At 37.1% G+C, this 26,575-nt stretch overlaps 1 protein-coding gene across 1 annotated transcript; it reads left to right on the top strand.

Annotated features, from left to right (window-relative positions):
• The first annotated feature begins 1,860 nt into the window (after window positions 1–1,860).
• Window positions 1,861–19,678, top strand: vezf1 (vascular endothelial zinc finger 1). Its single transcript, XM_014470452.2, has 5 exons — window positions 1,861–1,976; window positions 8,984–9,732; window positions 14,459–14,528; window positions 14,629–14,791; window positions 17,121–19,678. Exons 1-5 carry the CDS (start codon window positions 1,944–1,946, stop codon window positions 17,483–17,485), a joined length of 1,380 nt encoding a protein of 459 aa, XP_014325938.1. The 5' UTR covers window positions 1,861–1,943; the 3' UTR covers window positions 17,486–19,678.
• Window positions 19,679–26,575: the final 6,897 nt, after the last annotated feature.

Here is a 26,575-nt window from a genome sequence, read left to right as displayed (position 1 = left end):
TCTGGCATAGTCTGGTTGGTTCTGTACGCATATACCAAACAAGTGAAGCCTTGTTTCATACCTGAACACAAGCAGAATATTTTTGTGTACAATACAATATTCTGTAGCATAACTTTATAAAGTTACACCAGAACAAAACTCCCAGCTGTCACTAAACTCTGCTACTTGGCAACATTAAGGTTTCTTGTACGGCTAAAGAAAGTAGTGCAGAAAGAAAGGTGGTCTAAACCAAAACTTGATATCTGCCAACAAATTTTTTTCCAACACCAATAAAGCATTCAGCTCACCCTAAACCCAACTGAAATAGTCACCAGAAATGACATCAAGCTGAATGCAAATACAACCAGTACTGGAGAAAAATCAGCAACGTCCAAATGCCTGCAGCAGTCAGTCAGTCCAAAAACACTTTTCATTTATCTTTGCAGTTCTCAAATTGTGAGTTCACCAGCCAATTTCCTTTTATTTATTTATTTATTTATTTTGATACTTAAAGCTTGTCACATTGGGATAAATCTTAGATGTGTTGAAGGACAAGTCCTTGCCAAGCCTGATACAGTCCAACATCACATCAGTTTGTTTGTTTAAGCCTGGCAATTTCTAAGCCTCCCATGAGGTGCAATCAAAGCATCGCTGGAGTACCATATTGCAGTCTTTGTTCCAGATCTTAAGAGTATGTGATCAGTGTCTTTTATCTCTTCAAAAACCTCTGGTATGTAGGCTGGGGACACGCCATACTCTGGTCAGATGTCGACAAAACAGAAAGCAGCGTAGACCCCTTTCACGATGGCACAACATAAGTCCAGTGTGTTTATGTTTGTGACAGATTAAATATTATTTCTGATGCCTTTTGAGTATTTGCTTGAGGAGTGGGGGTGAATATACATCAATGTACAAAAAATCTAATCATCCAAAAAGTTTTCAGTGATGTCGTGATTTTTAGAGATGCACCCATTTCAAAAACATGTTTCTCGCTGCCAACAGCATGTTTTGATAATTGAATGTTCTAATCAGAAATCAATAATGTAATTACAAAGAAAGTAAACAAATAGTTTCTTGATGTTCAACTTAAAAGATTTCGTTTAATTTTATTCTCTTTTTGGTCAGAAGTGGATGTTGCTATTTCTGTTTGGTTGGATTTTTCAACATCATGTTTACAGTAATAACAAAATCACCAGCAAAGAAAAATTCATTTTGCCAGATTGGCACCAAATTCTGCAATCATTGTGAACTGGCACTGTAGATGTAATTGTTTCTTGGGCCTTTTAAGTGTTGTTTCACATATTTTGTCACTAAACAAATCTAAACACACACTGGATTAAAACATATTTTAATTTCTGATGACTTAACAGGGATAAACATTTTTTTAAAGTCCTATGCACATGGAGAAAAAAAAATTGTTTTGAAATAACGGTAGTGACATCACAGAAAGAAGTATATACTTGTGCTGGGCACAGAGCATATACGTGTTTATGACTCGAACCAAGTCGCGACTTATTTTTTTTTATTTATTTTTTCTAATTTAGTTTAAAAAGAAGAGTGAAATGTTAACGGAGACTCAGCAAACCCCGAGCCACATGCGACAATCTAATATAACAAATGCTCCTCAAAGCATCAGTAAAAAAAAAAAACATCCGGAGGGGTGTTCCGAATCCAACTAGACAAGATTACTTATGAAAGGGGATGCCAGGATTTGAAGAAATTTATTGTAAATGCATTTTTGACTTATGTTTTCAGATGCTATTATTTCTCTGACTGTCCATAACGTCTCGGTCTCACATACAATAACACGAAGTATGTTTGAAACAGCAAATTTTACACTCCCCGCCAAATAGTACGAAAAGTGGTTCAGCCCTGGAGGTTAGCGGAAGTTGTTTCAGCTGCCATGTTTGCTTGCTTTGTTGTAGGCTTCTACTAGCTTTCCTACAGAATCAGTAAGTGTGGAAATGGAGCCGAGCTGGAGTACGTTTCTCTTCCAAGTAAGTTGGCTCTTTTTTGGGGGGGAAGGAAACCGGGAGAGTTCGCGAAACAACCGCAAACATTTTACGCACCCGTTAGCTTAGCAGCAAGTTCGTTTTGTATATTTGAACGAGTAGCACGAAGAACAAGTAACGAAGCAAAACAATGGTTTATGAATCCAGGCTTCCAGCTGTGAGGCTTGGGAATGACGCTAGAACAAAACAAAAAAAAATCAAATCTCCCCAGTTCCAATGTGGGGGGGAAAAAAACGGCCTGTGTGTAATTTTAGATTGTGGATGCGAAATACTTAAGAGTGGGAAAGTGAATTTTGGTAAGTTTGTTTGGCTGGTCGAAGCCAGCAAAACATGCGGTATCACTTGAAGTAAAGCTGGAGACGCCACTGCACCGTTACAATCGAGACAGACCTGTTTTTTTTTCTTCCCCCCTTTGACTGAAGGCTTTGATCGGACGCCGTAGAATAATGAGATAAAACGTCGGCGAACATTTTCTGTGCGGCTTGTGCAGTAAACTGAACATTTGCGCGTTATTCACGCGGATGATGTTAGCAGACCGTAGGTTAGCCGCCACTGAGATTTACTAACGGCAATTCCCAAGTCCGCGGTCAACTTTCCGCTTGCTTTAGCCGGCTCGCAGTAACTAGCCGAGAAGCTAACGATGTTTAGGCTGCCTTCATCACACTCGCAAGCTAATTTGGCTAAATCTGGGCGAGGTTGCAGTAATGAGCTTGGAGAAACGAACGGTACATAATTTGAAGACCGGCGATGCCTCGTTTTTTGCACGTTAATTAGCTATTTATTCAGATGAGCTTCGTGGAAAGGAATTCAAACTATGCAATGCACTAGCTAACAGCAAGAAGCAGGCTGGAAAATTAGCAAGGATCATCGCTATTTAAAATGCTAATTTCTACCAGAAAGTTTAGTAAAATTTTCAATTTGAGTCATTTCGCTGTCTTTTGTCTGTGCATAAAAACGCCATTCCTAAATTTAGTGTAATAAAGTTTTATTAAGAATTTTGTGACTTGGCTATGAGTTAAAGAATTTGGTTACCTTAGAATACGACATGAAAAGATTTTGAATTTGTCAGAAATACCGGGCTATGTTTTACAAGTTTTTGTGTTGCTCCTTTTGTTGTTTACTGTGTAAAGGTAATTTTTAAAGTACATTTGCTCAGGTTTGTTTTCCAACCTAGAACTGTTTTAGAAAGTTCTTGCTGTATATAGACTGATTAAACTCTGTTTTTTAACTTTAACCTATCAATAATTCAAAAATAAAATAAAAATATTCAGAAAGCAGTGCTGCTGTTTAGCAACTTAACTTGCACTAAAGAACCTTTTGAGCATAGGTATTACTGTATTTTCCCAGTTGAAAATATTTGAATTTAAAATTCAGACACTTATTTAACAGATTGGATTAAATAACCCTTATGTTAAAAAGCTTTTGTAAACCCAAGATTTGACAGAAATATTAAGTGTACTCTCAGTATTTGTTGTTTCAGATTTGTACGCAAAATCTGCAAAAAGCTTTTTTATTATTATTGTTATTTTTTATTTATCTATCTAAACAAATAATTTTATTTGAAAGAACTCAAAATAAATATTCAAACTATATCAAGATCATGCATCTAAGTTTGGGCTCTGAAATCATGGACTACATTTTGTGAAAGCTTAAAAACATAGTTCTCATGTATGAAATCAGTTTATTTTTGATAAACAGGGCATTAGATCCTTAAAGATTCGAATTTGATTATGTCAATTCTGGGCTATAGAAAATATAATACACATAAAAAAATTTCCATAGTAGGTATTTACACTTGTCTTTTTTTCCTTCAGTGAATATGTATATATTTTTTATTTGTAAAATAACTTTTGTGGCTTCATTCACTGCAAACTCCACCATTAACTTGTGTTTATTTAATGATATATAGCTTGAATGCAAGGATGTAAGTGGTCTAAAAACTAGTTATAAGTAACTTTTATGAAGTTTACTTCATGCAGTAAAAATTGGTTATATGTAAATAGCCTAGGAGCATAAGCACTGAACTTGCAGACCACAGCCGAAATGCATTTACTTGAGTGAACAATATTCTAATTACTTTAGCTAATATAATTTCTAAACTACTTTATACATTTTTAAGAATTGATCTCTTTTAAATCTAATAACTGCAGTAAAAATCTTAAATTTTAATTATTCCACTTGCAGAAACCCTATTAATTGTATATCCTACAGACTACTATGTGGTTAAAAGCAGTTCTAGTAGCATGACGTTTTTTATTAAAACATTCTACAAGTGGCTTTTTGGGATCTGATGAGCAGTTATATTTGCACTTTGTTTTAGTTATCTGCCATCCATCTTGATACATTTTGTGTTATGTTCCCCACACTGTTAACTTTCAGAGATCAATGGTGGAAAAAACAGACATTGATTTGTTTGGTCAAAATGCAAATTTTGTGTGCTAGCTGGTCACTGCAAGTTTGAAAACCATTTAAAACATGTTTTAGTGACTCCTCCTACACTCGGGCTGCAGCCAATGAAATCTTTCCTCAAAAATCCTAAGCCTAGCCCCCTTAAAAAAGCTTGGTAAGCTCTAATTACAGCTTACCAAAAGCTGTAATTAGTACAAATATATATATATATATATAAGTTCAACTATTTTAAATACATTTTCTATAAAAAAAAATATATTTCAGTAAGCCATAAAATGTGAATATCTTTGCTGTCAAAATATTTCAGAAAATAAATTACATACCATGACCCCCAGATTGTTATAAAGCATATCGCGTACATGTTAGACTTTAATCTCTTACTCACCTTCTTTTTAAGTAATGACAAATTTTCATGTGCTTGATGTCAGCATTTCAAAGTCCGTTCACTTGTTGCTGTTGTTTATGGCCACCTTTAATCTCACTGGCTTTTCTTCAAAAGTCTTAAGTGTTTACAGCATATAGATTGTTTTTTGACAAGTTGGCATATAGTCTCATAATCTTTTTAACTGCATATATTGTAATGAGAATGGTTTTTGCCATTTTAATAAATAGCAATAAAGCAAAAAAAAAACATGCTTATGAATTTTATGCTTTATATAGTGAAAATGTGCTGTTAATAAATTGGATTACATAAATTGGATTTAACATAAAAAGATTTTGAAAACTAACTTATTGTCATTCTAAAGATGCTCGTATTAAATAAACTTTAGTTGTACTTTGGTAGGTTTTCAGCCTTGTGAGAGGAGGTCCTTCTATATTTGAGTTAAATGACGCAGTGAGGTAACTAAGCATTGCTCAAATCACCCTGCTTTATGATGCAGTGCAAACCCTAACTGAATATATCAGGTATCCCCTAAAAATACTTCCTCGCTTATAGCACACGCTGCAAGTTACATCATCAGCAGAGTCCTTGGCGCCTCCAAAGTTTAGCCAGGTTTACATGTCAAAAGAGGATCAACAACATATAAAAGTTTTGTTTTCCAAGAACTTATGTTGACTTTAGAAAACGTATAACAAGAGATTTTGTCATTTTTATTATTTAATGTTCATTTTACCATTAATAATCCCCTTCAGCTTCAGGCTATTTTCTAAGTGAGTTCTTGCTAAGACAGCAGCACAATAGTTCCGCAATAATAGAACAAAAACTCATAAAACAAACTCGTTCAAACAATTTACGTTTTACTCAGCCAACTTTTTTTTTTTTTTTTTTTTTAATCCACAGTCCGGAAAACTTTAAAGGCCGATCATGTAATCATATTTACTTTTTTCTTCTCTTTGATTTCTTAGTTTTTCCTGCACAACTTCTGGTTTTGTATTTGCTTTATTCTAACAATTGGCCAAGCAGCTGTAGAGTGAGGCACAAAAGATTGAGGAAAGGCGGTGCATAATCAGACCATGAGCTCAATTCAAGTCTACAGTGGCCCACGAAGCCATCAGGACACTCCCTCCATTTTGATGTTATTTATGAGGGAGCAGCCCCAGTTGTCAGAGCACATTTGTGTCAAAATGGTCAGAGCTGCATGAAGGCACAGCAGCTTACAGGCCCTGCACCTCTGTGTACAGGCCAGGCTGTTTGCAGTGGCATAAGCTTCACAAAGAGGTTTCCCGACTGGTATCCCCCACCCCTCCGCACACACAAACACACACCACCCCTGGTGTGCCAGCCGACGGGGTTGCATTGGCATGATGATGACTAATCCTGGAAGGTGGCAAGTGTAAGCAGGTGCTCAGACAAATGGGTGGTGGCATGCTCTACGAGTTCCCAGGTCCCAGTGCGCATGAGGGAATGACGGCTAGTTCCGCCGAGTGCTGTGTGGATAAACAATGTCTCTGTCTCATGAATAGATGAGCCAAATCAATGAAGATGAGCATACAAAGATCCCCCGCTGAGGCCGAGTGCATCACTGCTCAGATTTGTGTCTATCACAATGGGCTAGATGACATAAGGAGGACATTGTGCGGTTCATTTTTCTTTTTTCCGTCCCGTCTCCTCTTTTGCCACTCCTGTCTTGGCTGGCCTTCTTGGATGGATGATTGGACCTTAAAGAGAAAGGTCAAGTATGTTAACTTGCCATCTCTTGCTGGTGGTTGACAAGATGGTTTTCTTGACTTTCTACTTGGTGTGTTAAGTAAATGATGCATCTTATACATAGTTATTTATTTTTACAAGTACTTAGTTATGCTTTAAAATAAGCTATTTTTATCTTCAGGAGCTTTCCACTTAAGGGTTATCTCAGTGAACAAGGGTGCAACAAACAGATGTTTCGGAAGTACCTTTTTGGTTTGAACAACACCAATACAATTTCCAAAATCTCTTGGTTATATTGTGTTGGCTTACCTTTCCCTTGAAGCTGTAAACTAGGCATCCTTGCATTTATGTGAGTCTGATATGTAAATTTTTACATATCAGAAGTATACAAAGTTGCTGGTATACTTCAATACAAGCAACTTTTTAAAAATTATTTTACTTTTTTTATTATTATTATTATTTTATTTGCCCAAGTTTGATATGTATATTTTCAAGCAACAAAACTTTCGTGATCAGATAACCTTATGTAAACAATATTTAGAAAACAAAATTAATCAAGAATATTTAACATTGAGTGTGATTTAATTATTTCAAACAGAAAGGCAAGGTTTACTCTGACTGAAACATAAAATGATTATATTTATACATAGGCCTGTCACAATAAGCAGTAAGTCAATTAATTGGATGATAAATGAAAACAAGCTGAATAATTGCTATTTGCATAATTTATTGATTTTTCTCTTTTCTCTCTCTCTTTCCACCAAAAACTGGATGACAAAAGTTTTCACTCTGGTGCTTTGCTCTCAATTAGCCTTTTTTTTAAAGGGATAAAGTTTTTAGAGACTTCATAAGTCATTTTATTTCTTGTTTTGTTTATTTTGAATATTTCAAATGTCTTCCAGTTCCAGTGTAAAAAGTTCATTAGAATTTAAAGCTTATTGATCTTTCAGAATGTGTTCTTGCATTATTATGCCATTACTATCATATTACTTAAAAATGGTCTCAAATCAACAATATTATCATTTATTGCAGTGACTACTGGGGAAATATGTCATCCAGCAAAATTTCCCTTCATTGCTCTTGCTTATTAACACATCAAATATTATTGTTTATCTGTACTTGTATCAGAATCCTGCATTTTTTTATACTATTGAATTGGTTGTCAATAATGTTTAACAGAACCTTGAAATGAATGGACTTCACTGTTATTATTCGACTAAACTATGAACTTTTTTTCACCCCCAAGCCGTCTTTGTATTTATTAGATTTCAAACTTTGGGAAATTGAGTAAAGCTTTGTCCAAACAGCCTTGAGTTGTGCTAATTGTGCACTTTGTGGATGGCTGATTTTATAATATTTTCAAGGCCTCAACATGTAGAACGACAAAGAGCTGAATCACCAAGTGCAGTTTAACGGCCAGTTTTAATAATTAAACACTAGCTTCGATTAGGATTTTGATCTTACACTTGAGATTATATATTTTTTGGGGGGGGGGGGCTATAAAGTTTTGTTTTTGCCTCATGTCTTCCACAAAACAAGACATGAGGCAGCTGAGTTTAGTTTATGGACTGGGTTTCACAACTGTTGATATTCGTTGCTGCTCTGCCGTAAGCTCAAACAAAACGCATCAGTTCATTTCAGTTTGCGTAATATTTTTGTGTCTCACTCAGCTATACAAAGAAGCATGAATTCTTCTATTACTAAGTCAGGATGTATAATGACTTGAATATTTGAATTGCAGCTGCACAACTTGGTGTTAGCTACTGCTCATTGTTCTCACCTATTTTTTTTTTTTCCTCATCTATGTTTTGGCAGTCATCCACACTGGCTTGCACCTGCAGAACCCAGGAGAAAAAATGGTGCACCAGGCCACAGACAGAACAAACAAATATGTAACTGTGTATTTTATCATCCTATCAAGTTTGGTGACCTGTATTTTTGTGTGTCGAGCTGTTTTCTGCCTTACTAAATCCAATTTTTTTTTCTTTTTTTATCCGCCTTTCCTTTTCTCTTAACCGAACTCTGCGGCAGGGCTAATGTCCTGCTCTTCATGAGCCTTCTTGGCAGTTAAGCTGGACTCTGCTATGCCTCTAATTTGGTATGCTTGCTTTGCAGTCACATGATGAATCAGCACCGTCGTGATGGGATCATTTTTCATCCAGTATATTTGGATTGTTTTCGCATCAGTTGCGCGCCGCATCGGCCTCGTTAATGACGGACCCCGGTGCCCACTTTGTATTCTGTTAAATCTTCCTAATGCTTTTCATTGAGTTGTCAAAGTTGATTCATGGTTCTTCAGTGGCAGCTTCCAGGGGTGAAACAGCTGTCAGCAACAACTTGCTTTTTCTTCTGCGTACTGGGAGGACAGCTAGATGCTCTGAAATTGCACTACACCCTGCTGCTGCTGTGTCAAACAGCACAAAACACTTTTTGAATTGTTTACCTCCAAATGTCTGACATTTCACCTAAACATATGTGTGTTTTGTGTTTTTAGCAGGCCAATGAAGCCCTCCACCACCAGCACCAGGTGGCCCAGAATAGCCTGCTGCCACTTCTCAATGCTGGAGCAGAGCAAATTGACCAGAAGCCTGTCCTGCCTATCCAGATAGACCAGAAACCCCCCGTCAGTGCTGCTGAACTCCTGAAAGACAATGTGGCCAGCGGAGGAGGTCAGCGGCCACTGGTGCCTGTGATAAAGAAGGAACACAAAGGCAAAACGCCTTTCGTCTGTGGTTACTGTAACAAGGCCTTCCGAGACAGCTACCACCTGAGACGCCACGAGTCCAGCCACACCGGCATCAAGATGGTGTCGCGTCCGAAGAAGACGGCCCAAACCGCCCCCACCATGGTACCCATGATCGCCTCCATGCCACGGGAGAACAACGGCAACTCCTACATCTCTACGGTAGCGGGGATCCTCTCCACGGCGACCACCTCGGTGTCTTCGGGCACCAGCATCATGACGTCGTCCGCGATGGGCAACATGCAGCAGCAAAACGTCCCCAAGAAGCCCCCCAAGCCCGTCAAGAAAAACCACGGCTGCGAGATGTGCGGCAAGGCCTTCCGCGACGTCTATCACCTGAACCGCCACAAGCTGTCCCATTCGGACGAGAAGCCGTTCGAGTGTCCCATCTGCCAGCAGCGCTTTAAGAGGAAGGATCGAATGACCTACCATGTTCGCTCTCATGACGGAGGTGTCCACAAGCCCTACGTGTGTTCTGTGTGTGGAAAAGGCTTTTCCAGGTACTGATCATTTTCCTTTTTAGTCTTTATGTATGATGAGATTAACCCAGTGATAAATTTAGATAATTTTTTTTGGTTCAAATATGTTACATAGAGTTGCATTATATATTTTTTCATTAGAATAACAATGCAACCCCAAATATGAATTCAGAAAAGTATTACCAGTGCACCGCTAAGAGATTTTGTAATAGATCTTTTCATTTCACTATCAGTTTTTGTTTCATACTATGAATAACAGTTCAATATATTTTTTTCAAAAGCGGGATCCGTGAAGCAAAGGGAGGCAGCTCACTCTGCTTCACGGAAACTTATCTAATGCAATAAAATCATTCAGATTGCTCAACAATTAAAACTACAACTAATTACAAGATGTTTCTTTTATTATTTAGGTTAGAGTTTTATGCAAAATTATTCAAACCCCTGGCATATTTACGTTTTATCATAAGTTTTAACATAAGTTTATTCAAATGCATTAAAATTTTACTAACATTTAAATGCTTCCTGGAAATCCTGTTATCACTGACAGCTATAGTCCAAACTTGAATCTGTTCAGGAAGCTAACAATGCCAATAAAGATTTTTATTTGGATCATTGAAGAGGGTATACATTTTTGACATGCTTTTTTTTCATGAAAAATACATAAAAGCAGAACTTATCTTTAGGAAAATGGATAATCATTTTCACTATTTATGTTTTGAGATATGTTCTTCATTCCAACCAGAAACAAGATTTAGTTTGAGAGTATAAATAATTTTGGGCTTTACTGTAGCTTACCTTTTTTTTTTTTTTTACTCATCATGAAAAGTGTTTCTACAAGATACAACATTTTTTACCTAATATTTATAGCGGAGAAAGCTCTTATTTACTTCCAGGCGCATTAAACTTATAACTTATTCCTTTATTCTCATAGAATGGTTGCATATAAAAGTACATAGCTTTTTGTAAAGAATTTTTTTATATACATTTGTTAAAACTGCCACCATGTACAGAATGTCATGAGACGGCTAATCTGTTAAAAGATCAAGCTGTAGTGGTATCAGAGTGCAAAAGCTGTGGGGAAAGAGGTGAGTAGCGCCACATAATATTTTGATAGACAGCGCCAAGACCCGTTGATCTGATTGGTTGTTTCTAATTAGCACTGGAAGCTCGATTTTTTTTTTTTTTTTTTTTTTTTGATTACCTGTCACCTGCCATACTGTCACAATAGTGACAGTTTCAACAAATGTGTAAAAAAATATTTTTTTTTTTATACAAGTTACATACTGCAGCTTTAAGCAACCTTTTCATTTGTCTTAGGGCCAGAATGTGAAAGAGCAGCAGGTGTTACACAGCTCTGCTGTTTGACAGGATAATTATTATAAAAGCTGGGCTTTTTAAACTTTCATCCACATCTGTTACTGATCAACAACATTGGCATGGAAAGTAGATCCTTAACTATGAGATATACAAATAAGTACATAACACATTTAAACTCACTATGTTTCATGATAGATGGATAAACTGAGTCACTTCACTTTGGATTTTTTAGCTTCACTGTTACCTAAGGACATCTATCTCTCTGCTCTAAGTGTTGGCATAAATTAACTTTAAATAAACTTTCAGAAAACTGTTCCTCAAAGTTTCTTATAGCTGTGTGTTCCCTAACTTCAACACAGCACTGATATTTGTAAAAAGCTTAGTCATCTCTCCATAACAGCTTCCACTCTTAGTGCAACCTTTCGGGGCTTAAGCATGGTACCTTCACTTATCAGGGAAAAAGAGTAGGATTTACATTATATGAGGAGCCAATTTTGAAGAACAAGCACATAGCTGGCTGATTCCAGACATTTTTCAGACCATCAGTTTAAGAAAAAAACAGATTCTTGGATAATATAGGTTCCACTGACACAACATGTCATCCAAATTTTAAAGTGCACGTCTTATGAAAATAACTTGGTGATCATTAAGTATAAAGCGGCAACAAATCAGGAATATTTTATCTATAGACTAAAATACTCTATAGAATTGAATAACTTTTTTATTTATTTATTTGGATTATTTCGACACTCGTGTGTTATATGGCTTTGATTCTACATTGAGAGTCGGTCTGGACCAGACACAAACACTGCAGACTTTCTTTTAGTCTGACAACTGCTTCCTCCCACTTGTTCTTCTGTTCTAATCAACTCTGGCAGTGAAAGATGATTAAGAGTTGTCTGACTTTAAGGTGGTTGCATGAAAGCCAATTTGCTGCCAAACCAGGAAGAAAATTGGCTTAGTGATGGGGGGGAAAAAATAGTTTTACAACTCCGTTTTATTTTCCTCATATGCTTTTAATCAACAACAAATAGCAAGGCTAATGTAAAAAGGAAGTCTGAAATTTAATTTCTTGTTATGGTTAGGGAAGACTGAAGTCATTTCACCCTCTGGTGGTTGCATTCCTGACCCAGAAAAAAAAAGCCTCGGCTTGTCTGAATGCATTTTTAAAAAGTAATGTTTATTACAAAGAAAATTAAAAAAGTATAAATTTATTTTAGGCTGATGAACTCTTCCCCCAAATGTACTTATTTCTTGTTCTAAAAAGGTGTTATAGATTAAAAAATAAAGTGTTTAACGTCATGCTTTTACTGAATATTTATGGTAGCTAATACAGGGCAATTGCCTAATACGGTAAATGCTGCATGATTTTATGCTTTTTTAAAGGCACTGCTACAAACCCAGTGCTGATTTTTGTTACCAGTAGCAACAGTTTATGCTTTAGAAGGAACTCTGATTATTTCACTTTTATTTTATTCAATTGGACGATTATTTTTTCCTTTTTTAAATGTAGATTTGTACTAATCATGCTGTTAATTCTGTGATAAGCAGTTTACTACCTATAATGCCTGCCACGCTGTTTCAACCACATGTTACAGCAGACGAAGTAGGGAGAGCGCTAGTGGAGTATAAGGAGAGGGGGGAGGCGTCACTTGTCACTTTGCAGTTCCCGCCAGCTTGTCACAGACTCTTTCCCCTGGGAATTCACTGAACCATGCGTAATGTTAAGGTCAACACATTTAATATGTCGTAAATAAACATTTTGCTTCAGAAAGCCCTTGGCATGACCTGAGATTTGCAACTTGTTGCAGTTTTAATAATCCAGCATCGATTCAAGCAGGCAGCATTGGTGAACCGACTGTTGCAACATGACTTCAGCAAAAAAAAAAAAAAAAATCATCAGCAGTGCACCTCAGCCAAGTTAGCATTAGCTGCTGCTCTGCATACGGCAGTTTCAGGCATGCCTCCAACACGGTGACGTGGACTCGAGACTCATCAGTATACTGGAAACTGAGAATAGAGACTGAATAGCAGGCCACTGAGTCACTGCCACTCAGCTTGAAATGTAGGCATTCTCTGTCTGGAGTCTGCTATCTCTCCCTGTCAATAGGACGGCAATGAAAAAGGAAGAGAGAGAAGAAAAAAAAAAGAATTCCAAATCCAGTTTCTGGCACAGCCGAGAAGTTTCTACTTGACTCTTAATTTGTATTAAGAAGCATTCCAGCAGCGTGAAGCTTTCCGGTTTGGCAGCAGCTGCCCTTCCTTACTCACTTCATAATGGTTCTGCTAAACATGATTCAGCTCACAGTTTCACTAGGACTAACACTCTGACATAGGAGGGACCAGTGCCAAGAACTAGCACTAGAAAGGTCAAGTGGCAAATAATGTTATCCTAGTGAACTTTGTCAGTTTTAGGTAGGTGAAGTATGGTATCAGTAGGTTTGTGTGCATCCTAGTAGTTGTGTGTATTTATTTAAACACAGTCATTCTTCTGTCAATCGGAAATATTTTTCAATCATTGAATTTCTTTTAGGCATGCAGGCAAAATAAATTCACGCTCTAGTACTTATTTATAAACCTGCTCGATTAAAAACAGTGGGAATAACTCCCAGTGGAAATCAGAACTAATGAGTTTTCCTCAAACTAATATTGTCACATTTTTGCCCGTTTGCCACCTATCATGGGAAATAAATGGCAATATTACCCAAATTTCAGCTTAATTAAAGTGCCGAGTGGAAATCGGGAGAAGAAAAGAAAAGGAGAAGGCCGTCGCATTGTGGTGCATGTTCAAAAGTAGGTCAAACTGATTCACGCACCATTGGTCGCAGAGAATTAACTGCCATTGACTGAAATTTTGGGGATTTTCTGCCCATCTCCTCATTATCGAAGCAAACAGAGCACATCCGTCCACTTTTGTTCATAGTGGAGTTCAAAGCTTTTTGTGTTCTTATTTATTTAACATGGCAGTTATAGTTAGAAATGTACACATGTATGCTTAAAAAAAAGTCACATTAAATATTTACATGTTTCTGGTTCTGATATTGATGAATTTAATCTAAAATCAATACCACTTATGCGTACGTAGCTCCTGCTTTTGAATTTGAGGTAACATTTCATAGTTTTATTTGGACAAAGCTCCCCTGCAGTTCATACTTTCATGGCCTGATTTGGAAACTTTGTAGCGTTTCAGACTTCTAGGTCGTGCATACTATCGCTCAGTGAAACAAGGATATTAAATTAACATATTTCAGATCCTCTTTTTTTTTTTTTTTTTTTTTCTTTCAATTTTGGAAAGCAACGAACCTTTTGAACTGGAGCAGGGAGCTAAAAACAGCCCGCTATGGATGACTCATAAAAAAACATGACTCTTCCCTGCGTCATCATTCACAAATTAAATGATCATTTTTGTAATATTGTTTGTTTTATTTAGGCCAGACCATTTGAGCTGCCATGTGAAGCATGTGCACTCCTCAGAAAGACCATTTAAATGTCAAGTAACGGTAAGAGCCCTCACCACCAGGTTTCCTTTGGCAGATTTTTTTCTTGTTTGTACATGTTTGTTTTTTTTGTATCCCACTCACACTTGTCCTGTGACTGCAGGCCTGTACCTCCGCTTTCGCCACCAAAGACAGACTCCGCTCCCACATGATCCGACATGAAGGCAAGGTCACCTGTAGCATCTGTGGGAAGATGCTGAGTGCAGCCTACATCACCAGTCATTTGAAGACCCACGGACAGTCCAACTTTAACTCCTGTAACAAAGGTTTGTCACTCATCAGAAACATACAACCAATAATTGAAAAAAGTAGTTTGATTTCTGCTATATCTTTTACTCTAAATTATCACTGCATGTTACTGTACGTATTAATTTGTATGCAAATGATATCAAGTCCTTCCTGAGCTGTCTTCTGACTCATCTGAACTACGAGTGAAAACTGCTTTTGCTATAGAATGCCATGAAGTTTAAATATCATGTAATATTTAAACTTTCCTGTATTTTGGAGTGTGATAGTTTGAACACAATCAATCAATCAAATTTTATTTACATAGCACATTTCAGCAGCAAGGCATTTCAAAGTGCTTTGCATCATAACAAACACACAAAAACACAAAGTCATGCAACACAGAATCAACAATCAAAACATTACATTAAGTCAAGTGCCATCATTAAATTCGTAATTAATTACATTTCAAATACAACTCTAAACAGGTGGGTTTTTAGTCGAGATTTAAAGGAAGTCGGTGTTTCAGCTGTTTTACAGTTTTGTGGAAGTTTGTTCCAGATTTGTGGTGCATAGAAGCTGAATGCTGCTTCTCCTCGTTTTCTTCTGGTTCTGGGGATGCAGAGCAGATCAGAACCAGAAGACCTGAGGGGTTTGGAAGATTGATACAACATCAGATCTTTAATGCATTGTGGTGCTAAGCCGTTCAGTGATTTATAAACCAACAATAGTATTTTAAAGTCTATTCTTTGAGCTACAGGGAGCCAGTGTAGGGACTTTAAAACTGGTGTTATGTGCTCTATCATCCTGGTTTTAGTGAAAACGTGAGCACTAGCACATCATTTTACAGTGGAAGGAAAACCCTGCATGTTTTCTAATACTTTTTTGTTTTTAACAAATTGAGATTTTATGTACTGATATTCAGCCTTATCGTTAATATTTTTTAGTACAGTTACAGCTGCAAGTCCTTTGGGTTATGTCTTTGCCCTTGTGCATATGCAAACTGAATATTTTAGGAAAGCGCAGACTCAGTCACATTAAGTGGAGACAGGATGCAAACAGCCATTTTCAAATCATGCCACAGTTTCTCAACTAAATTTAGTCTGGACTTTGATTCATTCGGTTCAAAATACTCTACTTTATCCCAAAGAGAAATTCTACTCACCTAAGTATCTTCTAAGTCTTTGTCAACGGTGATGCTGTGGGCAGGGAGGACCTCCATCAGCAGCCATTGCAACAAATCTGAAGAGTTCTCTGACTGAAGAATGCTGCTTTCACAGTCTCATGACTGATGCGTTGAGGGCGATGTGCTGTTAGTTTTCAACCACACAGTGTTTTGCATGTCGACTAAAAGGTTATCTAATCTAACCAAAACAAACTTTTTCTTAAAGGGGAAAATCACCAGTTTTGAACCTTGTGTCATGTTATGTTATTCCCTTACCAAAAACATACCTGGAGTGTTGCTCTCATCTTTTAATGCATGCTTGCGAAATTCTTAAATCTCCCATGGCAACCATTCGTGGTACTAGCGGCAGCAGCATTTAGCTCATCATACGAACTACTTCTCAGTCTTCCTAAGAACGGCTTTAAATGGCATCATGCTGAAGGCAAAGTGTCATAGCATGGGTTTCTTAAAGAGACATAATTTCAAATTATCAAAATGCAAAGTCAGATGTCTTTTAATGTATTTTTTATATAGACAGCATTTTAATAACAACTGAAAGTAACACAGTTACTTGATTGTGCTATGAAATGTGACTGGAAAATACATGATACTCCTCCTGGTTTTTTTCTTGCATTCTTTTTAACATTTTGGCTGATGCCATACTCTACATATATTTCATATATCTATATTCAGAAGATAGCTGAAATGGTGCTTAACCCCACTTTTAACTGTTCACAGCTTTACATCTATCCCTGTTTTCTATGTTCCCTGATTTTCATGATGCTCCTTGTTCACTAATGTTCTCTAACAAATCACTCAAACCTTCAAAGAAAAGCTTTATTATTCTCAAATTAAGTTAACATGACTATTTTATTTAATCATTAAGTGACTCCTGAAAAAAATTGATTGCAATGGATTTTATTTTACAGTGTCAAATAATGAGGGCTGAATGTAAATGCATGCTACACCTTTTTTGTCTTTATTTGTGAACTCTCTGTAAATTTCATTTGCCTTCCACTTCACAATTATGCACTACTTTTTTCTTCTTCTCCTTTTTACTTTTCTCAGTCCATCACATGAAATCCCAATAAAATACCCTGGGGATTGTGGTCGTTAGCTGGAAAGTTCCAGCTGCATAAACGCTGTAAGACTTTGCTGTTGTTGTTATTGCTGGGCCCAAAATTAACTCTTCCTTCCGTCTGAAGGTAATGAAGTCTGCAACTCGGCCTCAGCGACACCCGTGACCATCTCTGCCCCCATCACCTCCGCAATGAACCGGGGCAACAACAACAACAACAACCCTGTCACCATAGCCGCACAAATGAACATTAGCACCAACACAGTCAACATCACATCTCCCGTCAGCCTCCAGCACCCGGTCACCATCACCGGGCCCGTCAACATCGCCTCTGTGAACATCCCCGCCACGGCGCCCATGAATATCGCCCACCCGGTCGCAATAACCACCCCCATGCCCATGAATATAGCCGGTCCGTTAAACATTGCAATGAGGCCAGTCGATAGCATGCCTTTTCTGTCCCAAGTCTTGCCTTCTTCCCCACCTTGGTAAAAATAAAATTAAAAAAAAAAGATGAACGCCAACATCTGACTGGCCAGAAAGAAAGGGAAAATGAAGTGAAAAGAGACTCCTGTCCTCACTTTAACAGCTCCCTCATCCCCCACCTCCCCTCACCCCAAACAGTGTCCACTTCATCCAGCTTTGAAGTGCAGCAGTTCCTTGAGCTATGAGGCCAGTAGGAGATCCCCCCAAAGTCCTAACTGTGTCCCAACTAATGTTTAGTGACTGGCTCGTGATGCAGAACAGTTAAGTAGAATTCGAGTAGGATTTGTCTTGAAATCAAGATAGCCGGAAGGCTTAGCGTAGGCAGTTAGAATGATGAAACTGTTATTTGTATCATGACAAACAGGAGGAGAGGATTCCTCGAGTTTGCTTGAGGACCCCCTATGAAAATACAGACGTGCTTTTGTAAGGGAGATGTGAAATGGACTGAAGCAATAACCAGGAATTGCTGTTTCTGATCTTTGACAAGCTCTCTCCCGAAGCATCTGGGCGTTACTTTGTATGTAGTTTTTTTGTTTGTTTGTTTTGTTGTTTTTTTGTTTTGTTTTTTTAACTATAGCCTGCTAATCACTATTTAATGTTATAGGAAATGAGTCTAGTAAAAGGGACAGCTGCTTCCACTTGCATGGAAGACTATTTTTTCACAATGTTATAGCATTTCTTTTTCTTCTCAGATAGTAAGTATGCTCTTGAGGTACAGTGACTAACTTGTACAGTTGACATAGTAATGTATTTTTCATGTTGGCATTTTAAATTTTTTGTTTTGTTTTTTGTCATTCAGGTGGACATCTGGACACTGTTCACTTGACTATGAAATTTCTTTACTTTGTTTTTCTATTTATATGAAAACAAAGTAATTTTTTACTTTTATGTGTTTTTATTTTTTTATGAAGTCAGAATGGAATGAGTCTTGCACTGAAGGCATATGCTACATGCAGGTGAACAGCAGTATTATCAAAGATCAAACAGAGTCTTAAGTGTTTTGGTCAGCCAGCCTGCACTTGAGGGCCCTCTAGTGGCCGAGTATGTAAATCCTGGACTTGTAGTGAAGCTTTTCAGGTTGCAATTGTCATCGCAAAAGGTGGCTGATGTAGTTATAGCGGACTCTTTTGTTACACTGTTTTTATTCATATAATTATTTATCATTACTCTGTTACAGCCCCGTGGTTAAACTAAGGAATGATCACTCAGGAAACACACAGAAACCCCCCCCCCCAACAAATCAAGAATTTCTTTGGATCTTTGGAATTTTCTAAGATCCTATTTGAACTCCCTAAAGCATTTTAGGATAGCAGCGTTGTTGCTTTGCAAAATTACATTAACCTGGACGTCCGCAAGCACCAGTTTTAAGCAGCCGTCCATTTGAATCTATCTTTTACTGTACAATGAGATAAATGCTGTACATGTTTTACATACTCGGGCAAGTTCGGTCTCGGTTTGCAAAGGCATGTGGCCTGAGAACTGGGCGAGTTTGCTACAAAACACGATTTTGTGTCCATTTAAAAAAAAAAAAAAAATGGGACAAGATTGACGTTGCATGAACATCCCAACTCCCTCCCTCCCTGAACACTGTAGCTGTTGAACATGAACTATTTTTTTAACGAATGCCATGTTATCTCAGCAGTGTTGCAGCTCTTTGAGTTGATTCAGTTTATACAGAGAAATGCAATATGCATGTATGTCTTTTTTTTTCCTCCCCGCCTCCCATGTTTTTTTTTTTACGAAATGTTAGTGTAGTTTTTTTTATTCTTATGCATTTACGTAGATACACTATAATAGCCTGTTTGCCAAATTTGAAACAATTATAATGTGACGACCTGAAATATTCTTGTGAAATTGAACATCTCATTTATTTTAAGAGAAAAAAAAAAAGTTAATTGGAAACACCAGGAACCTTGTGAAAAGCAGTTGAATGTATATCTTTGTACAAAACTTTTAGTTCCAAGGATATGGTAGTTACAATAGATGTGAAAGATAAGAACCTTTTTTATAAATCTTTTGTATTAGAACATTAACATTGATAATTTTGTATATATGAGAGGCTAGGCTTTCTGATTAGCAGAAAGATAAAACATTCCTACATTTTTTTAAATGTACGTTTGTCAAATTATTACTTAAACATGCGCAATGTTATGTGCCTTTTATTTGGGTTGTCTAAATAAAAGAAAACTATCAAATGTGCTTATGTATGAAGTACTGTTTGGTATAAAGGCAGAGATAAAGTTGCGGACATTGTTTGGAAGTATGAAATGTTTTAAAACTCCCTGATAGATGTAATAAAAACTCAGTGGCCTAACGGCAGCAGATTCCAAAACTTCCCAAATTTTCAGCATACTTGGAGTCTATGCCTCTCCACTCTTCATTCAGACTCCCTGGATTTCCAAATGAAATATAAAAGCTGATAAGACACTTCTGATGTTTCTTGTTTAGAAGAACCTTCACACGAAGAATGTAACGGTTCTTCCCCATGTCTTGGACACATCTTTGTGGTGGCTCTTGAAACACCAACTCATGCCTTGTTCTTCCAAAACCTTTTCTTCAAAATATCCCAAAAATATTGCGTTCCTTCATTATTAAGCCGAACATTTTAGTTAACAATAGGAAGTAACATATTGCTGCCATGTCACAGAGACTATAGTTATACTGAACAGTAGAACAGATAACATGAAGTTGAGTAATTGTCATGTTTGTACAATGAGCTGGTTATGACTTCCTACTCCTGTTATCGCAGCAGTGCTCCATAGAACTTTTTCCTCAAGACGCTTTAATCCACGCTGTGTTGTTTATGAGGTTTGTGCAGCATTTCATCTATCCCACTGTGAACTTGAAGTCTCCTGAGCAGATACAGGCACAGAATTGGTATTCTTGATCCAGTTTGCTCAGTGTGTCCGATGAAAGACTGTAAAACAAGCTGCCTTTTATTAGTCTGCAGGCTGATAAAAAATATGCAGCATCTTGCTAGTCTGCTCCTTTCATTTCTTCCTTTAGACAGACCAATGGCTGCAGTTCCAGGTCATTCAGTTGTGCATCCATTTCCACCCAGGTTCTCGGCAACACTCCACCTTTTCCAAATGGGATCTGATTTATTCCTCCTACGTCCCCTGCAGTGCCTTTTTCCTTTGTCACATGTTATTTCATGGACTTTCCCATTTATTAATTGCTCTAGCTATAGTTTTAAGTCAACTGATTATACAAAATACTGCTGATTATGAACTAAAATGTAATCAGAAGCAAAATCGTGTGGCAAGTGGTTAAAAAACAGTTCCTTTACATGTATGAGTAGACATCATTTGTGAACACACCATCATCAGTGGTGATTGTACAAACCACGAACAATATAATCACAAAATTAACTCTTATTGTTTGTTTATTTTGAAAATTAATCCCACCCACAGTATGTCCTGTCTTTCTGTACATGTGAAAGAGAAATATGTGAGAGAACAGACCCCTGCTGTGTTGTTGACCACCTGCTAAGAGAAAGGCACAAGACAAAGACACTGATTCAAAACCTAAAGATAAAGGAGACAAATTTAAACCCCAACATTTCCTATCATTTATTGGATCCTGAAAACAAACGAAGGAAATGGAGGAACATATTTCAGTCTCCGACAGCAGGACTTCCCCGTTTAGCAGAAACGGCTGCTTGTGGGTGGCTTGCATAATTATTCACCTATTTCTGGCAGTTTTGATCACTCTTTCATGCACACTTCCTTCAGCTGTGATATATTTGATGGTTTCATGTAGTGACTTTCTCCCGCCCTCTCATGATAATTCAGCAGAGCTCAAACCTTCCCTAATTGTAGACATTTCATCAGACTAAAATAAGGACTGTACAATACAAAAGCTGTTTTGCTGAAACATTGACCGTGCAGTTTTATCTTCATGAAGACGCCCTCTCAGCATATAGGAAGTTCACAGTTGGGTGCAATGGAAAAACATCTGGTATTATAACTGTATCAATGCAGGTACGCTCACTAGTACTACTGTAGTATTTAATGTCACAGTGGGGGGAAAAATGCCTTTTGTTTTTGTGTACTATCTGCAAATATCTGGTTTTATTTGTGTATTTTCAGGGATTTATTTAAAATGAACGAGCTTCTTAAAGTATATGTATCATTTTTTAAGAATTTGGAAGAGATTTAGTTGCATTTAAAAATCAAGGTCCGGTGAGCAATTTAGTCCACAGATTTTGATATACCAAGACTTGCAATGTTTAAGTCAATATTTGGCCACTAGAGGGCAGAAAACGCGTTCAAGGACAACACACTTCATAAGCTTCTGCTTTAAAATAAATCCTGGGTATATAAATGCCATCAGAAGTCTTTTTAAATGTCCTATGAGTAAGGTATGTTTGAAACATGAGCATTTTTAGTTTAAGGTGAGTATGATTACCTAAATTATTACTGGTTGTTAAATTCTAAAATAGTCAGCAAGGTAATTTAAATTTTTGCTATGATTTTCTTCCAAATTAGAAGCTCATATTAAGATTATAATGCCTTTAACCAATTTGAGAAAGCACACTTAGGGAGGTAGATGTTGTTGCACTGAAAACGACATAAAAAAGGACATCTTACAGGTTAGTTTTTGGAGATATGTTCTACATACAACCAAATGAAACTAAAATTATGTATTAGGCCATAGCAATGTTTGTTACATTTTGGGGGGAAAGGCATAAACTTGCAAGTCGGAAGTATGGAGGTGGCAACATTATTCTGTGGGTGATTTGCTGAAGGTACACTTCACAAAATAGATAACATCAGACAAGAATATAACATGGAAATATTGAAGCGTCATTTCAAGATATCACCCAGGAAATGCAAGGTTGGGTTCAAATAGGTCTTCTGAATAGAGAATAACCTGAGAGTACAACCAAATTATCATATGATTTCCAAGGAACAACAGAGTCTATGTTTTGTTTTGACTTTAAGAAATGTCCTTATTGTTCTAGAAAATAGAAACAATTTGGGGAATTCAACTAATCAAAAACAACTGAATGGGCAATGAAGAAAGAAGAGCTGTCTGGCTTTTTCATTATTTTATACAGTGTTCAGAGTGAGAGTTTACTAGATGTAAAACAGTCACTACCTGTAGCTGTCCAGTAGGTGGCGGTGTTCGTATTCTGTAGACTCGCTGCTGCCATTTCTGGCGTTAGCTAAGTATTATTGTTTTAGTTTGTTTTAAATAAAAACTAATACCAGATTACTGTTTTGTATTTATTCAGGACTTTGAAAATACAATAAATTACATTAGTTGCTACGTTTGCTGGATGCGTTCAACAACAATTCACAGCTGTCTTAACGCCTTAACTTCCTCTTTTTCATTGAAGCATTCCAATCAAATAGACTATATATGTTTTTGTACACGTTTGAAAAAAACAGTATAAATGTAATTTTTCAATTGATGAAAATGTTATTGCTTACATTTCTGCTCCAAAAAGAAAATAAATTTACTTTCAATACAATGTTAAACAAATATTCTATGAATCTGGTACCTTGCCTTTTAAATGCATTTGACTTCTAAATAGTAGTTTATATTTAAAGCTCAACTTCTGACCTAATCAAAGTTGCGCCACCCTGAGTGTGTCTCTAAGGAACCAACTGCAGACTGGGACAAAATGAAAACATCTGCGTTCCCCGAGGCAACTACACTGATATGGTTTAGAGACATTTGTGTCAGTCAACTGTGAGTGACTGTGTTAACACTTTGATTGTGGAGGGGGACCTTGCTCCACCCACGTCTGTCGGTCTTGCTGCCTTCAAGTGACACACAGGGCGCTTCCTGGATTGTAACACAGCGCGGGTGGGTGTGGCTCTAAGACAAACAGTAAAGCAAGTGTGTACATACCCTTTTTCTTGAGAATGTCTCTCAACTTGGATTCCAGTCATTGCTTTCACACCCAAAGGGAGTTACTAAAGCAAAAAGAATACTTGGCATAACTGACTGACAATAATGATTTTAAATGTATCTATGAACAGCTCAGATTAAGATCAATGCATGCTTTTCAGACAGTAAAAGGTAACTTTTGCACAAAGTTACCCGCCTTGATCATTGTCCAGATTGATAACCATTCTGACGTTTCCCTGTAGACTGTATTCCATCTCTTTTTAAGATGAAGATATTAACCGCTATGGGTTATATTATTAAAAATGTATTCAAAATTGGTGAAATAAGAAAAGTTTGTGGTTTTTAAAAGCATTTTGATTGCAACTTGGACGGGTTCTGTCAGTTGGCATTCTAGACAAACCTGCACTAACAGGTAAGTATTTGAATTATGCAAAGTCAGTACCTGAACTAAAAACTTGTCTTCATAGGTTTCAGCAAGTCAAGTGTGCTATCACAACGCCTTGCAAAAGTAGAAGTAGTGCTTGAACTTTATTCACGTTTTTTCACAACTGCAAACTCCCAATTTGGTAATTTATCGTTTAGGCCAACGAAAACTAGTGCATGCGAAGCTAATGAAAAACTGGTAGGTGGTTTTCAACATCTTTTGTCAAATGAAAATCTGAAAAGTCTAGCATGTAATTGTATGCAGCCCCCCCGATGTAGAAACTGAAATGTCTGACAAATTTTCTTTTGCACATCATTTTGCATACAAACCAAACACGGTGGTGACAGGATCGTGCTTTTCTTCTGTAGGAATAGGTAATCTGGCCAGAGTTGATGAGATGGTGGATGGAGCTAAAAACAGGGTAACTCCGAAAGAGGGCGTGAGTTTGGAACTTCTGAACTAACTCTAGAGCACCAAAAACTTTCTTTTTGAGTCCTCTGCTTCCTTTAAAGGGGAAAACCCCCTTGGAAATCCTGTTACCAAAAAAAAAAAAAAAAAGACAGGATCAGACCGTTGGGAGCCTAATTTAATCTCTAGCTGTCCACTCTACATGTGGCGTCTCAGCCGTCCAATAGTGCAACAGTTTAGACAGCTTAAGAGACCGTCATGTTGGGAAAGGATCACGCTGTTCTCAGCTGAGTTGTGTCAGCGAGCAGTCAGCTGTCGGATCTCTCCCTACACTTCATTTTTTTGATGTATAATGCAGGTACTTTTGGTTTGGTTGCATAATGTTTGTTTATTACTGTACTGTGTAAAGGCCCGTTAGGACAATGAAATCCTGGAAAGAACACAGAACATCAAGGCAAGGTGGCACAAGTGGTGAGACAAAAATATGTTTTGTTTTTTTAAGAGCCATGACATTTGTACAAATTTAGCTTTTATAGAGATTATTAGTAGTAAAGGAAATGGTTTAGTGGCTGTTAAGATTTTAAGTTTTACTATTTGAAGCCTTTCACCATGCAACAAATTATCCTTGAGACGTCTAACTATATAAAGAAAAATCAAGTTGCACAGTTCTTACTCAGTGAATAATCTATTCCCATAATTCACTGTCATATTTTAAATTTAACATGCTCAAAAACATTTTTGCAGTATTTCCATGTGTCTCGTTATTGATCTGACTTGGTTTGATCTCTTTAGGTTAAAGATATTTGACCAAATCCCTTCAAAGCTTTCCTTTGCTTTGATCCCTTTATTGCCACACAGTTATTTGCTTTTGAAGGTTGACAGACGCCGAAACTGCCTTCACATTCTGTTGGCGTGTCACCATGAAATCTGTGCTGTTAATGTAGCAGGATCAAGCTGACCAAGTGGTGCACCATGCAAAGAGAGTTAAACACGGAGACTGTATCTTTCTTGCCTGTTTTATTCTATTATTGCTAATTTATTTAATTTGATGCAAAGGTTACTGAACACAGTAACCTCTGTTACTGTAATCAGTAACAGAGGTTACTGAACCTCATGTCTGCTTTTATTGCTAAATACAATTCTATTTACTCCAATAGTTTCAGATGGTCAGGGGGTTGACTTGGGTGGTGTACCAAAAGTAACCTCTTCTGGGTTTTATTTCCTTTTTCACTTCTGCACTTTTCTACATTATATGGAGGTGCATGTATTTGAGAAAATTACATTCTGTCTTCCTGCAATCAAATGGGGAGACGGATTGACAGATGGAGAGGAAGGCTCCATCAGAAGTGAGTCACGTTCCATTGTATAATGAGGGTATACTAAAGGAAAGAACATCACACCCTCATTCCAACGCTTGTACTGCTGGTTAGTGGTTGAGGAGAGCTGTGGAGTCATCCCACCACAACAGATAGTACATGCAGAGTATGATATGATGTGAAATGATGACGTGTTTCGATCAAAATGTGTACAAAAAACCCCGATCTGTTCCAATTCCAAAATATGTAGAAGTCAATATAGATAATTGAGAATATTTAAATTTTCATAAAAACTTATAACAAAAATCGATCTCTTTGAAGCTATCATCAAACATGGGAGCTGGTGTGAACAGAAAAGCTGCCCAAAGTTTTGGAGATGATGTCAAAAGCCTAATTTCGATCGTTTGGTTGGTTAATTTGTTTAAAAGTTTAACAAATTAAAGCAGTTTCTTTAACTTTTAAGCACAGGGGAGGTCAGGTTGTGGTATGAACTGGGTTGCAGTCAGTTTATCTGTAGCTGTTTGACTGGTAGAAAACTGACCTTTATTATACGTCAGCTAAATTTGGGAGGAAACATAACACTGCCAAGAGAACTGACCGTAAAAAGAATGCAAATCCCCACAGTAACAATAAATTTAAAAAATTAACTTTACTACACTGGTTTACTCTGCATAACTGAAAGTCTACTAATCATATAATCAAACTCATAGCCCAGACTGAGGCTTTTGGCATCAGTTTGGCTCAGTATAGAGTGATGTGCACTGAGGTGAAAGGTGGTAATTAGTCTCGCAATCCAGTGCTACTATAGAGTTTCTAGCCTGCTGTCTTTGCCTCTTTTGTTCCTGTCCTGTTCCTTTTACCCTTTTTCTGTGAAAAAGAATTGTGCTTCTTGGAAACATGAAATCGATGCATGGAAGATGCTTATGCTACATCCTACAATGTTATAAGTTAAAGCCTAAGGTTTATCACATAGAGAGCAGTGTTATTTTTCATGATTATCTCAACAAAAACAACAATGTTTATTATTCAAAGCTACTTTCTAATAGTATATTGATATTTGAATTTGAATGACATAACTTACTTTCA

This window comes from Xiphophorus maculatus, chromosome 11, assembly GCF_002775205.1.
Source record: "Xiphophorus maculatus strain JP 163 A chromosome 11, X_maculatus-5.0-male, whole genome shotgun sequence".
Lineage (NCBI taxonomy): Eukaryota > Metazoa > Chordata > Actinopteri > Cyprinodontiformes > Poeciliidae > Xiphophorus > Xiphophorus maculatus.
Note: the sequence above shows the minus strand (reverse complement) of the source record. Positions and strands in the feature narration are given on the sequence as shown.

Excerpts from the sequence above, each read along its gene's own strand:
- vezf1 (XM_014470452.2), top strand. The coding sequence starts at position 1,944 with ATGGAGCCGAGCTGGAGTACGTTTCTCTTCCAA. Across the intron at positions 14,529-14,628 it reads CATTTAAATGTCAAGTAACG|GCCTGTACCTCCGCTTTCGC; the intron begins GTAAGAGCCCTC and ends CTGTGACTGCAG. Across the intron at positions 14,792-17,120 it reads CTTTAACTCCTGTAACAAAG|GTAATGAAGTCTGCAACTCG; the intron begins GTTTGTCACTCA and ends TTCCGTCTGAAG.